Raw genomic sequence first — 12,423 nt, forward strand, 5'->3', positions numbered from 1 at the left:
CAAAATATGAGAAATGTATTTTAATGAAACCTGTTCACAGCCTATACCATTTCAGAGGTAAGGTTGTATACTTTAACCTAAGTATATAATGGAAAGAGAATTAAGAAAAAGGTACATGAAATTAAACTGTACTAATTTAGATAAAGCACACAGTTCTAATCAACTTTTCAATTGACTTCTATGATCAAAATTGCTTTGTTTTTTTGGAACCCTTTGTTGAAGATTAAATGATAGCTTGCTAGTACTCTATGGCAGCAGTGTTTCCAACAAATTATACCATTGCACAGAAAACGGTTAATACTAATACTATATTAATACACCGTTTACCTCTGTAATTACCTTGTATCTAAGCATCTTCTGACTGCCCCCCTGATCACATGACTTTATCTATTGACTTGCAATTAAGCCAATTAGTGCTGAGTTGTTAGAATCCACGGGTGTCAGCACAATGTTATCTATAGGGCTCACATGAACTAGCTTCCCTGATGTGAAAAGCAAATACAAAAGCATGTGATCATGGGGCTGTCTTTAGGGACTTAGAAACAGACAGAAATTTAGGTTTAAAGTTTATAAAGTATGTTAATATAACAATGTTTTTTGTGCAAAGCTGGGGAATGGGTAGAAAGGCGTTATCTATCTTTCTAAACAATAACAATTTTTGTGTTGACTGTCCCTTTAAGTCTAATTTTTTTTTTATTGTGTGCACTTCTAGTGCATATGTCAGGTTTCACAAGCTTGATGATAAGACATGAAAAAAAAAAAAAGAATTTGATAACATAATGACTGTGACCATCCTAGTCTCATCCAAATAAAGCAAGCAGTGGATGGGGTTTGGATGTTAAAAAAACATTTACAGCAAGGAAGAGACATTCAAAGCATATTTAAAGGGACAGTCTACCATAGAATTGTTATTGTTTTAAAAGATAGATAATCCCTTTATTACCCATTACCCAGTTTTGCATAACCAACACTGTTTTATTAATATACTTTTTACCTCTGTGATTACCTTGTATCTAGGAACCTTCTTCCAGCCCCTTGATCACATGACTGTGACTGTTAATTATCTATTGTCTTGCATTTAGCATTGTTTTGTGCTAAATCTTAAATAACCCCCTGTGCCTGAACACAGTGTTATCTAATATGGCCCACGTGTACTTTCTGTCTCTTTGTGTTGAAAAGAGATTTAAAAAGCATGTGATAAGAGGCAGCCCTCAAAGGCTTATAAATTAGCATATGAGCCTACCTATGTTTAGTTTAAACTAAGAATACCAAGAGAAAAAAGCAAATTTGATGATAAAAGTAAATTGGAAAGTTGATTAAAATTAAAAGTCCTATCTGAATAATGAAAATTTAATTTATACTAGACTGTCCCTTTAAGCTCACCCAGTATGTTAGTTTATTGCTAGACTAGAGAAAAAACTTGTGATTACACAATGTTTACTGTCTCTTTAATGTTAGTATGACACTATCCCTTTAAGTACAATGTGGTCTATGTATAGCAATGTGAAAGTGCACTAATTGTAACTAATTTGTGCTAGTTGGGCAAAATAAAATTTTAAAAATCCATGTCAGCTATCCTGAAAAGGTAAGTGGGCTGCAAAGGACAACTTACTGTGACCTCAAATCTTCAGATCACCATCTTTTAACAGATTAGAGGCCAATTTGGCAAATTTAGCTAAAGCTGTGGATCTGATATTATTGAGTTTACATCTACTTATGAATCTAACTATAGTAATCTTCAGATGTGAAAATAGTTAAATGGACAGTATACTGTAAAATAGTTTTTCCCTTAATGTGTTTACAATTGCTTTTTTTACCAACTGCAGAGTAAAAATGTATGAAAATTAGCTTTTTAAGGTTTATTTGTGTATATTAAAGCTCTTATTTTGTGTTTTGAAGCCACAACCTAATAAAATGGGTTGAGCTTGTAGGTATAATCAGATCTCATTACTGTATCACATTGTGTACATAAACATGTTTCTTAATCTTATATCTGTCCATAAAACAATCACCAGTACTTAAAGAGAGAACAATGGAAAATCAACATTTTATTACCTTATCTCTGCTATATCCCACTGGGAGTGTAATCTCTTCTGCTGGCTGTGTTTATCTATAGCTTGGACCTGCGGCCACAAACTTTCAGTATAGGTGGGGATACCACATGCTAAATCAACTATTTCAAATGCCAATATAAGGGTAAAGGAGCTACTTGTAAACAATTTAATACACTCCAGCAGGTAAAGTGGATCATTGGGAACAAATTAAAGGGGAGACATTTTTTGAGTAAACTGTCCCTTTAACAAATTCAGGTGTCAATTCTTATCATTATGTGTCTAATTAAATCAAATTAATAAAATGCCAACCACTTGAATTCTTGTAGATATTATATTTAAATTTAATTTAAAAAGTGTACAAAACCCTTTATTCAAACTGCTTGGGACAAGGTTTGGATTTTTCAATAGTTTGGAGTTTCTAATATTGGTATATTATGCATCTGTAATATGAGAGAGGTTTGAGAGGGGATGGGACAGGACCAACTGTAAACAACAATATCTTATGTATATTAGGCAATATTTACATGACAAAATACAGCTTACACGTGCAACCTAAAGGTAGTTTTATATCATTTGAATACATTTCTTTATACATAGTACCATAAGAAAGATAGTACAGTACTATAATCAAAGAAGTAATAGTTGTTTTTTGAAATAAATACAGATTATCATTTTCAATTTAGGAAAAAAACAAAACAAACGATACAGTCAGAATGGTTTGTTACTTAAAGGGACATGGAACCCAAATTTGTCTTCCATGATTCAGATAGAGAATATAATTTTAAACAACTTTCCAATTTACTTATATTTTTTAATGTGCTTCCTTCTCATGTGATCCTTTGCTGAAAGGTTTCTCTAGGCAATCTCAGGAGCAGCAGAGAACCTAGTAGCTTTTGATTGGTGGCTGTGTATATATATTGATTGTGATTGGCTCACCCATGTGTTCAGTTTGAAACCATTACTGCATTGCTGCTCCTTCAATAAATGATACCAAGAGAATGAAACAAATTAGAAAATAGAAGTAAACTAGAGAATTGTATCCTCTTTCTGAATCATGAAATTATATTTTTTGGTTTCATTTCCCTTTAATGGGGGGAAATTGAAATTTTTAATAATTAAAAAAAATATTAATGAAAAAGTCTGGATTTTGGGATTCCGGATATAGTTATTTGTACCTGTAGTAGTAGTACTAGTAATAATAATAATATCACTTTTATAATGTAATAAATATACATTATAAAGTATAAATGATAGTTTATCATGAAATTATAAATTAAGTAAAACATAGTGTTAAATTATACATTTAAATTAAAAACATTTATATTTTAACAAAATTAAACTAAAATTTAAAACTGAATACATTAAAACGTTAAAGCCATTTTCATTTCATTTTCATTTCATCCATGTGATGGCTAAGTCTGTTTCAAAGATTTTTTTTACAATTAAAAGTAATTTAAAACTGAATAAATGATTTTCAGCCAATGATAAGACATTGAAGTAAAAATTAAACTTTCATGATTCAGATAGAGCTTGTCATTTTAAGACACTTTTAAATTCACTTCTATTTTCAAATGTGCTTTGTTCTCTTGGTATCCCTTGTTGAAAAAGTATATGCCCATATCCCACACAAGTGGGAGCTAGCTGCTGATTGGTGCTTGCACACATTTGTCTCATGATTGGCTAACTAGATGTGTTCAGCTAGCTGCCAGTAGTGCAATGATGTTCCTTCAGCAAAGGAGTACAAGAGAATAAAATAAATTTTATAATAGAAGTAAATTGGAAAAATTGTATGTTCTATCCAAATCATGAAAGAAAATGTTGGGGTTTCTTGTTCCCTTAAAGTTGGTTTAATTTTTCTACAGCTTGAAATGATGTGGATAGTTTGACAAACATCACCTACATTTTTTACTGAAGGTTAAAACTTTGTAGACACTGACAGACCTCACCATCTTTCTAAATCGTTAGGATGATAAATTGCTAATAACACATTTTTAGATGTGTTTGCCATTAATGTTGATGAAGAGAATGAATTCCAAATCAATGAAATAAGGTTTATTTAAAATAAAGATTGCACTAAATTGTCCATGTGTTGCTGCCTCTAGTGGTAAATGTGAGAATATTTCATTTCTTTAATATTCGCACAATTACTTATGTGTTTATTTCACTATCAGATAAGCCTATCCAATAATCTTACATTTTATTTAAAAAAATGACTGTGATTAGGTACTACCGTACAGGTAAATATAGTATATATGATATTTTATATTTAAGCAATGGACTTATATTAGCTACTTTAGTGCAGTTCTGTTTTCAATAAGTGCTATTTTTAAAAAAAAAATATATTTTTCGCAGACACCAGTGTTCTAAATGCCAATACAATAAATGTATAATCTTTAAATATCAAAACTAAATCTATACGTTTTCCCATCTATACATTTCCCTCATATGTGATCCTGAATTATCTACTTGTTACTTTTTCCAACGTTGTGAGATAAAAAGTTTTGCTTTCTTCTAAGGAGAGTAATTGCTCTTTCACTGGATTCAATACGTATTAGATTGTTGCTATTGGAAATTAAAATCAACAACAAAAAGATTGTTAGATTTTCACAGCTCATTTAATTTCCTGTCTGTTTCTGTGAAGTAATATACTGATATTTCTAAATTATATTGAATTGAAATGCTAAATTGAAATTTCTATAACATATGATGTGGCTCATATGTCTGTAATACTGTATATAAGGTCAATTGCACTGCCCTGGATTCATTAATAATTAAAATAAATAAAAATGATGCAAATCTTTTTAGATTCCCTCTGTAGAATACAGATTCCTAATTATTGTCCTGAATTCATTAACAACTTAGAGAACTTCACATGAGACAAATATTTAATTCCTGTATCATCCTATGGAACTGATTCACTAAAATTCAAAGATCTTTATAATTATTTACCGAGTCACCTGTATATAAAATGAATGTGTGAGATTTGTGTAGAGCTCCAACACAATTTAGTGAATCAGGTCCACAGACAACCATAAAAAAGTGGCCATAGTGTATTGTATGAATTGCAGAGATCTGGTTTCCTGGAAGGTCTGACTTTTCCATTAATCTAGTGCAATATATCCCTCTAGATGTAGACTATGTTCACGTATTGGTGGACTAACAAAATAAATAAATAAAATAACACAAATTAGAGAGATGTGTTGATTGCAGGCTTGATATTAATGAGGGTCTCGTGGCTTTTGGTACCATATTTTCATAATATGACACTATGGGACGTCATTGCTTATCAGCAAATCACTGACAAGTGTCAGCTCTGAGTGATGTATCTGACAGCTGCCTGAGTCTATGGACTTGGCACAGTTTCTATGTTTCTCCCGTTTCCATTAGCAATTGCACCACCAAGACTGGAACTTAGCCTGGGGCTGTTTTGGTTACATTGAATTTTTTTTTCACTGCACAGCTCTGCCAGAATTAAATTGTGACTTCACCAGCACTGAGCTAAAAAAGAGAAGGAGGGGTAGTGGTGTGCTCAGAGAGAGAGAGAGAGAGAGAGAGAGGGCCAGAGCATTACATCACCATCTGGAGTTGTATCAAATGGGAAGGATATGACTCACACAGCCTAGTTAAGCTTTGGCTGTGGTTCTACATACACTCATTCCAGGGCTCTCGTGTTCTGCACCTCAGCAGGGAATACAGGATCCGGGATGTCCATGAGGTTTGTTTCTCATTTTCAACATTTTTTTTTTTTTTAGAAAAAAAATCTAAACTTTTAAAAATAATAAAAGTAAACATGTAAGGGTCTGAGTGTTTCTAATAGGACTTTTGTTTTACTTTGCAAAGAGTTTGTTGTGAGGAGTGCTGAGTGGTCATCATATTGGTGAAGCAGCAGGTAAGGGGTTAAAAAGAAGGGACCAATGATTGGCTAGTGATGTAATAGTGGAGCTGCAGGGCAGCTCAGTAATGTGAGACTGGAGGGGTCAGGGGTGCAAAGCGTTTACCTGTTCAAGTGAGGGCTTAAGTTTATTATCAATATCAGCAACTTGAACCGGCTTTACCCAGCAAATCACTAATTATTCACAGACTTCTGCTTTTATCTCTTAGTAGTATTTTATATTATTGCATTAGAGGGTGAATGGGATATTATCACAGCTGCAAATTATTTTCTGCGAGGATTTAAAATATGACATGATATCCAAGCAGGGCAAAAGCAATTTAGGGGAGAAGGTGAAAGATTAACTGCTTATTTGGGGTAGAATTCCAAAACAGGGTGAATTTGTTATTGATTTATTTATTATGTATTGATTTTGTTTTTTTTTGGGGGGGGGGGGGGGGTTTCACAACGCACTTAACCTCTTGTTTGCCAGAATGGACAACAACCAAAGAGATTATAAAACATGAACATTAAAAATCCTAAAAGTACTGTGACAACGTGAGATCAGATTTCTGTCTCCAGTTCTCCTTTCTTAGTTTTGTTTACAAGTTTTAAACTAGCAAAGTATTTTGCTGTGAGCTGTGACTCACCTGTACTGCACAGGCAGACACCCTTATAGATAGTATTGTGTTGCTGTGATATACAAAGCCCCCTTGTTAGCTTATACATTACATATAGAGATGTGCAAAGTGGGATTTCGTAGTGCTGAGGTTTTCTGTGGCTTTTTATTCAGTTGCTTCCTTTTTCACTGCTTCAATCAAAACTCCTGCACAACTCAGACTTGTTGCAACAGGCAGAGGGAAATCAGTGTCTTGTCACTTCCCTGATGTTCTCAATGGCTGCTATACGTTTTTCAGTAGTGTAAAAAAAAAAGTGTATATGTTGTGTGTAGATCTGCTGCAATAAAACAAATCTGTTTTATAACAATAGCTACATTTATTATAACTCCTCTGTAGAATGCCTGGTTCTCTAGCAGAAGTTGGCCAGGAGGTTAGAGTAGTAATGACACTAACACAATAGTGGTGACTTGCAGGAATGTTTTTCAGTGATCTGTGTTAGTTTGTATTCTAATCAGTTGTCAAAGTATTTTAAAGCAGCTGCTGCAATTCTGTTATTGATGTGAATATGTGTTTGAAAAATATACTTTAAAGATACTAGACTGTTAGATACTTGTAAATAAGTAACACTTTGTGTTTAACATATTCTGACAAATAATAGATACAATGCTTTTTTCCCTTAACATAATTCATTTACTTATGATAGGTGATGTAATTAGTGCAGCTGTGTTTCAAATGTATATTAGTTTATGGGTGTTGTATATAATAATATTGCAATACTGTAAAATGTGTTAGGTTTTATTAACAAATTCAGCATTCACCAGTGTTTAGTTTTATTTTTTATTGTGATCTGCTCTGATGAGCACATATAAACAATATATACTGTCTCATAATTAATTTTGTATGCAGTTGAGGTATTACATTTTGTATAAATGCTTATATACTATGTTGAACTAATTATTTCTAAAGTGGGTATACTGCATTGTTCTTTGTGTGTGTGTGTGTGTGTGTGTGTGTGTGTATATATATATATATATATATATATATATATATATATATATATATATATATATATATATATATATATATATATATATATAAAGAGAGCTATACTAGTAAGAAATGGCAATTTTTGTGTATTTTAAAAAGAGTGGATTAGTACATGTTTTCCATATTGACTGGCTACAATAAGTAACCTACAGTAAGATATATTTTCACTTGTATATATATCACATTTGGCAAACCATATATTTCCATATGCTAAACTTGTGTGGATTGTGTACTAGGTCTAAGAAACTTGTTATAATATAAACAGTTAATTATTATAAATTCCAAACATGCACTTCTAAACATGTAGACAATCTGTAGACAAATGCATGATAAGGCCTTTAACTGTACACAACATATAACCCCCTTAGGCACAGTGCTTGCCCATATTAATATGATTTATCATATGATGCTACCATGCAACACTCTGTTTTACACTGCAATCATGGTTTAACTAATTACATGCCCTTTTAACTCTTTGGTAGCAGAGGGAGCGGTAATGCAAATTATGTCACTTTAGGTTAAGTGCAGTGATGCACTAGGCATAAAAAAATCATATCACCAGGGGAATTGCACATTTTGTCAGTATGATAGTATAGCTGCTTTGATGCTATATAGAAACCTAGGAAATATGAAATATGAATATCTAAAAGGTTTGCAATTGATTGAAATTGAATGATATTGACCCTTTTTCCACATCATTAGTCATCTATTTAATTGCAGAAAATCTTAATGTTAATGTGTCCATTTTGTGTTCATGAGGTCTTTAACAAATACACCACTCTCTTTATACACTGTTTCTAGACTGAACAATAAAGCATTTGTTATCAGACCTCTGAACTGAAGCTAATACTTGTCCCTAAGGCTTCTCATTATTCATGCTTGCTGCAAGTAACAGTATCAGGGACACTGGCTTGTCTCAGGCACCGACACCTTTCTCTCTTATAATGTATATGATAAATCTGGTTGCTGTATGGCACCAGATTTTCACAACCTATATTTGTCTTTTTTTTCTTCCAAGCTAAAAATGATGTTTAATATTATTTATAAACTGCTTTGTGCTTTTTTAACCATAAGTCATTTTTGTTGTGGTATGCAAGGAGTACTAGTCTGAATGTTTTATGGAATTCCGATAAATAACTTTATAGAATGGTCTAAATTTAATTAAACTTCTACCACAAATAGGAGTTGGTTGTCTGTAGAATTTTTATATTACAGCCCCCCATATACAATATTTTTTACATAACTGTTTTCTTCCTGAAGAAGAGACATGTGAGGTCTTAAAGGGACATGGAAATTAAAATTAAAGCGTTGTAATTCAGGTAGAGCTTTAAAGAATATTCCTGCTGACTTCTAGGATTACCTCTTTGTTCAGTATCATTTCTTGAAACTTAGCTCATTTTCATTACAGCATATCTAGGAAGTATACATGTGCATTTGGCTATTTTGGGCCGATCCGAATGCTGAAGATGGTAGCTGCAAACTGCATTCTGCAACAAACTAAGATTTGGATTTGCACAGATCTGTTGCACTTTAACAAGAAGAAATTTGACACAGACAATTACCGAATCGGCATTCAGATTGGGCTGCAATAGTGAAATACACGTCTACTAGGAAGGCTCATGAGTGTCTTGAACACTAGACTTGTGCAACTTTTTTTTTTTTTTTACCTAACATTTGTTATAGAAAAAACATGCTGAATATGGTTGCAGGCAGTGACATTTGGCTATTTTCTGGTGTTGCACTTTTACACTAATAAATCCAATGCCGAAAATAGCCAAATACAGCTACTTGTGGCCCAAATGCAGAATAATGAAATTCTTCACATGTCTATTGAGCACTATATGACAGATGTTTGGAAGAATACTATAAATATATGTATGTATAATATATGTCAGTATACTTTCATTGGAGAAAAAATGGATACCAAGATAAAGAAGTAAAATTGATAATGTAATACAAAACCTTGTTTTATGAATAGGTTGCCCCATTAAATTGTATTACAGTCTATTAAATAACTTGTGGGACAATAACCTCTTCAACTGTTTTCTTTGGATATAGTGTATACAAAAATACATTTCATAAAGGGACAGTGCACTATAAAATAGTTTTTCCCTTAATGTGTTTCCAGTGACTTGTTATACCAGCTGTGCTTAGGATAAAAGTTTTATTTTTTTTATATGAAATAGCTAGCTTTGTTCTTTGAAGCCCAAACCCATTAAAATGTGTTGAACTTGCAGGGAAACCAGATGTCCTTATTTTAGCACTTTCTGTACACACACATGCTTCTTTATATTATCTCTGTATGTACACCAAAGCCCAGTACGTGTACTTAAAGAGAACAATTGAAAATTAACATTTTATTACTATTATTGTAATTTCATCAGCTGGCTATGTTTACACAGATTTTTTATAGTCAGTACTTAAAGGGACAGTCAACGCTAAAATTGTTATTGTTTAAAAGTTAGATAACGCCTTTACTACCCATTCCCCTGCTTTGCACAACCAACATTGTTACATTAATATACTTTATAATATTCAAACCTCTAAATTTCTGCCTGTTTCTAATCCACTACAGACAGCCTCTTAATAACCTGCTTTTTTGTTTACTTTTCACAACAGGAGACTGCTAGTTCATGTGGGCAATATAGATAACATTCTGCTCACGCCCATGGAGTCTACACAACACAGCTAAAATGCAAGTCAATAGATAATAAATTAAAAGTCATATGATCAGAGGGTTGTCAAGAGGCTTAGATACAAGGTAATCACAGAGGTTAAAAGTATATTAATATAACAATGTTGGCTGTGCACAACTGGGGAATAGGTAATAAAGGGATTATCTATCTTTTTAAACAATAAACATTTTTTAGTTGACTGTCCCTTTGAGTATATAAACTTTCAGTATAAGTAGGGAAATCACAGGCAAAATCAGATATTTTAAATGTCAACATATAGGTAGATTGGCCATTTGTAAATAATTTGATACACTCCTGCAGATAAAATGGATCATTGTGAACAAATTAAAGGGGAGAAAAAAAAGGTACACTGTCCCTTTAAAGCAGAAAACACAATCACAATTAGCAAGCAGCTAATAAAACACATTGCACTATGTTTTATAAATGTAAACAATAACAATGATTTAGAGGGAAACAAAAAAAAATCTATTTTAGGTAACAATTAAGCCAATATTCTTCTACATAGCCTGTATGTTTATATTCTTCACATATGGCAAATTGTAGTTTAGTAAACATTGTAGCTATCCTTCTAATGTAGATCACAACACTGAATTACTACACTGCTGAGTGACAGCAATATGCAGCCAACATGAAATCAAATTCTTAAAAAATAATCTGCTTAATTAGCTATAGCTGATTGGAGTTTATTAACCTAGAAAAAGTTTAAAATTGTACAAAATAGTATTATTATTTGTATTACTATGATCATTTATTTATGAAGTGATACCAAATTGAGTAGTACTGGGTTTAATGAGTAGTGGTACATAAATACATTGACTCATGGTAATAAAATGAACAAAGATGCATGAAATAGACTAAACAAGAAAAATACATCAGGGGAATTATGATTATGATTGAGGTTATCAGCCTATTAACTCAAAATGTATTGCTGTTACTTTAAAGCACTACACAATTTCACATGGGATAATTCATTTTGTTGGAACCTGTAAACTTCTATTTGTAGCAATTTTAAAGAGGCCTCAAAGATATTGTTAAACGCAAGTTAAAAAAAAGTGCTCTGTGTCCCTATTAACAAGAAAATGTAACTTTAAGACTTTGTAAATGTTTTTTTAAACACATAATTTGCTTCACACACAATGACATTATGTTTATAAAGTTTAACCACGTAGCATCTGACAATTGATACTTTATCTGGCATCTCCACAATTTACAAAATCCCACTCATTCTTATCAGTACAAAGATAAAATAAAGGACCTCCAAAGTATTTACTCACCAGAGTAGTGTTAAAAGAAACATATAGTAAAACACATTTTATTAAATATTATTTCTGGTGTAATCATTTGAAGGATTTGAGTATAACACTATAGAAAAATATCTGCTTTCATTGTAATTATTTTGTTTTTAAACATATTATTAACATGTGAAGTGCTAAAGTGTAAATACTCTTCGTATTCATTCCAGAACATGAGGGGAATTATAACTGTGTTGTTAGCTGTGCTACTATTCAAATATGTTTTATATTTTCTAAGCCAAATAAGAGACACTTGTTGGTCAAATAGATTATTACCATAATTACAGCACACAATACATTATGAAAAATTCTCACAGGAAAACACAATCTTGAAACTAAGTTGATGGGGAATATAGATTTCCTGTTTATATGAATTTTCATATTTTTCTGTGTTATATATTACATGTTGTTTTATGTATTTATTTTTACAGTTTTATGCAAATAAAATATAAAAGCTATAAAATAAATGATTGATATATATTTTCACATTTAGGAATCATCACATTTAAAGGGCATACTAATGAACAACAAACTACTATTTTGTTAGAACAGTTTATTTTTAATGAAATCAAATTGTGCATCTGGTGTGCAGTTATGCCGCTTCGTGCCTGTCAACCAATCAAAGGTCGTGTACATACAGCTCCCCAAACCAGCTGGTGTATGCTCAAGTGTCATTTTGCACAGAGTTGTGCGTTTATTTATTTATTTGAAAACCTTTTTAATAATTTTAATTTTTTTCCCAAAAATGTCCCCTTTTTATTGGGTAGTATGTGTAAGATATTTTTGCACTACCAGTTCGCTTAACCACTTGTGTTTCAGAGAAGACTTTAACACATTCTGTTA

General features: G+C 32.0%; 1 protein-coding gene across 2 annotated transcripts in view; it reads left to right on the top strand.

Annotated features, from left to right (window-relative positions):
* CREB5 (cAMP responsive element binding protein 5) overlaps positions 1–12,423 on the top strand; it is an 823,361-nt gene that overhangs the window by 579,282 nt on the left and 231,656 nt on the right. Inside the window, exon 1 of one of the 2 annotated variants that reach the window (XM_053714187.1) lies at positions 5,696–5,769. The exons of the other annotated variant lie outside the window; for it this stretch is intronic. Within the exon in view, the coding sequence (XP_053570162.1) occupies positions 5,759–5,769 (11 nt within the window). The 5' untranslated portion in view covers positions 5,696–5,758. Of the gene's footprint in view, positions 1–5,695; positions 5,770–12,423 lie in introns of those variants that run through there. 2 annotated transcript variants of the gene reach the window in all.

Source organism: Bombina bombina, chromosome 5 (assembly GCF_027579735.1).
Source record: "Bombina bombina isolate aBomBom1 chromosome 5, aBomBom1.pri, whole genome shotgun sequence".
In the NCBI taxonomy this organism is placed as follows: Eukaryota; Metazoa; Chordata; class Amphibia; order Anura; family Bombinatoridae; genus Bombina; species Bombina bombina.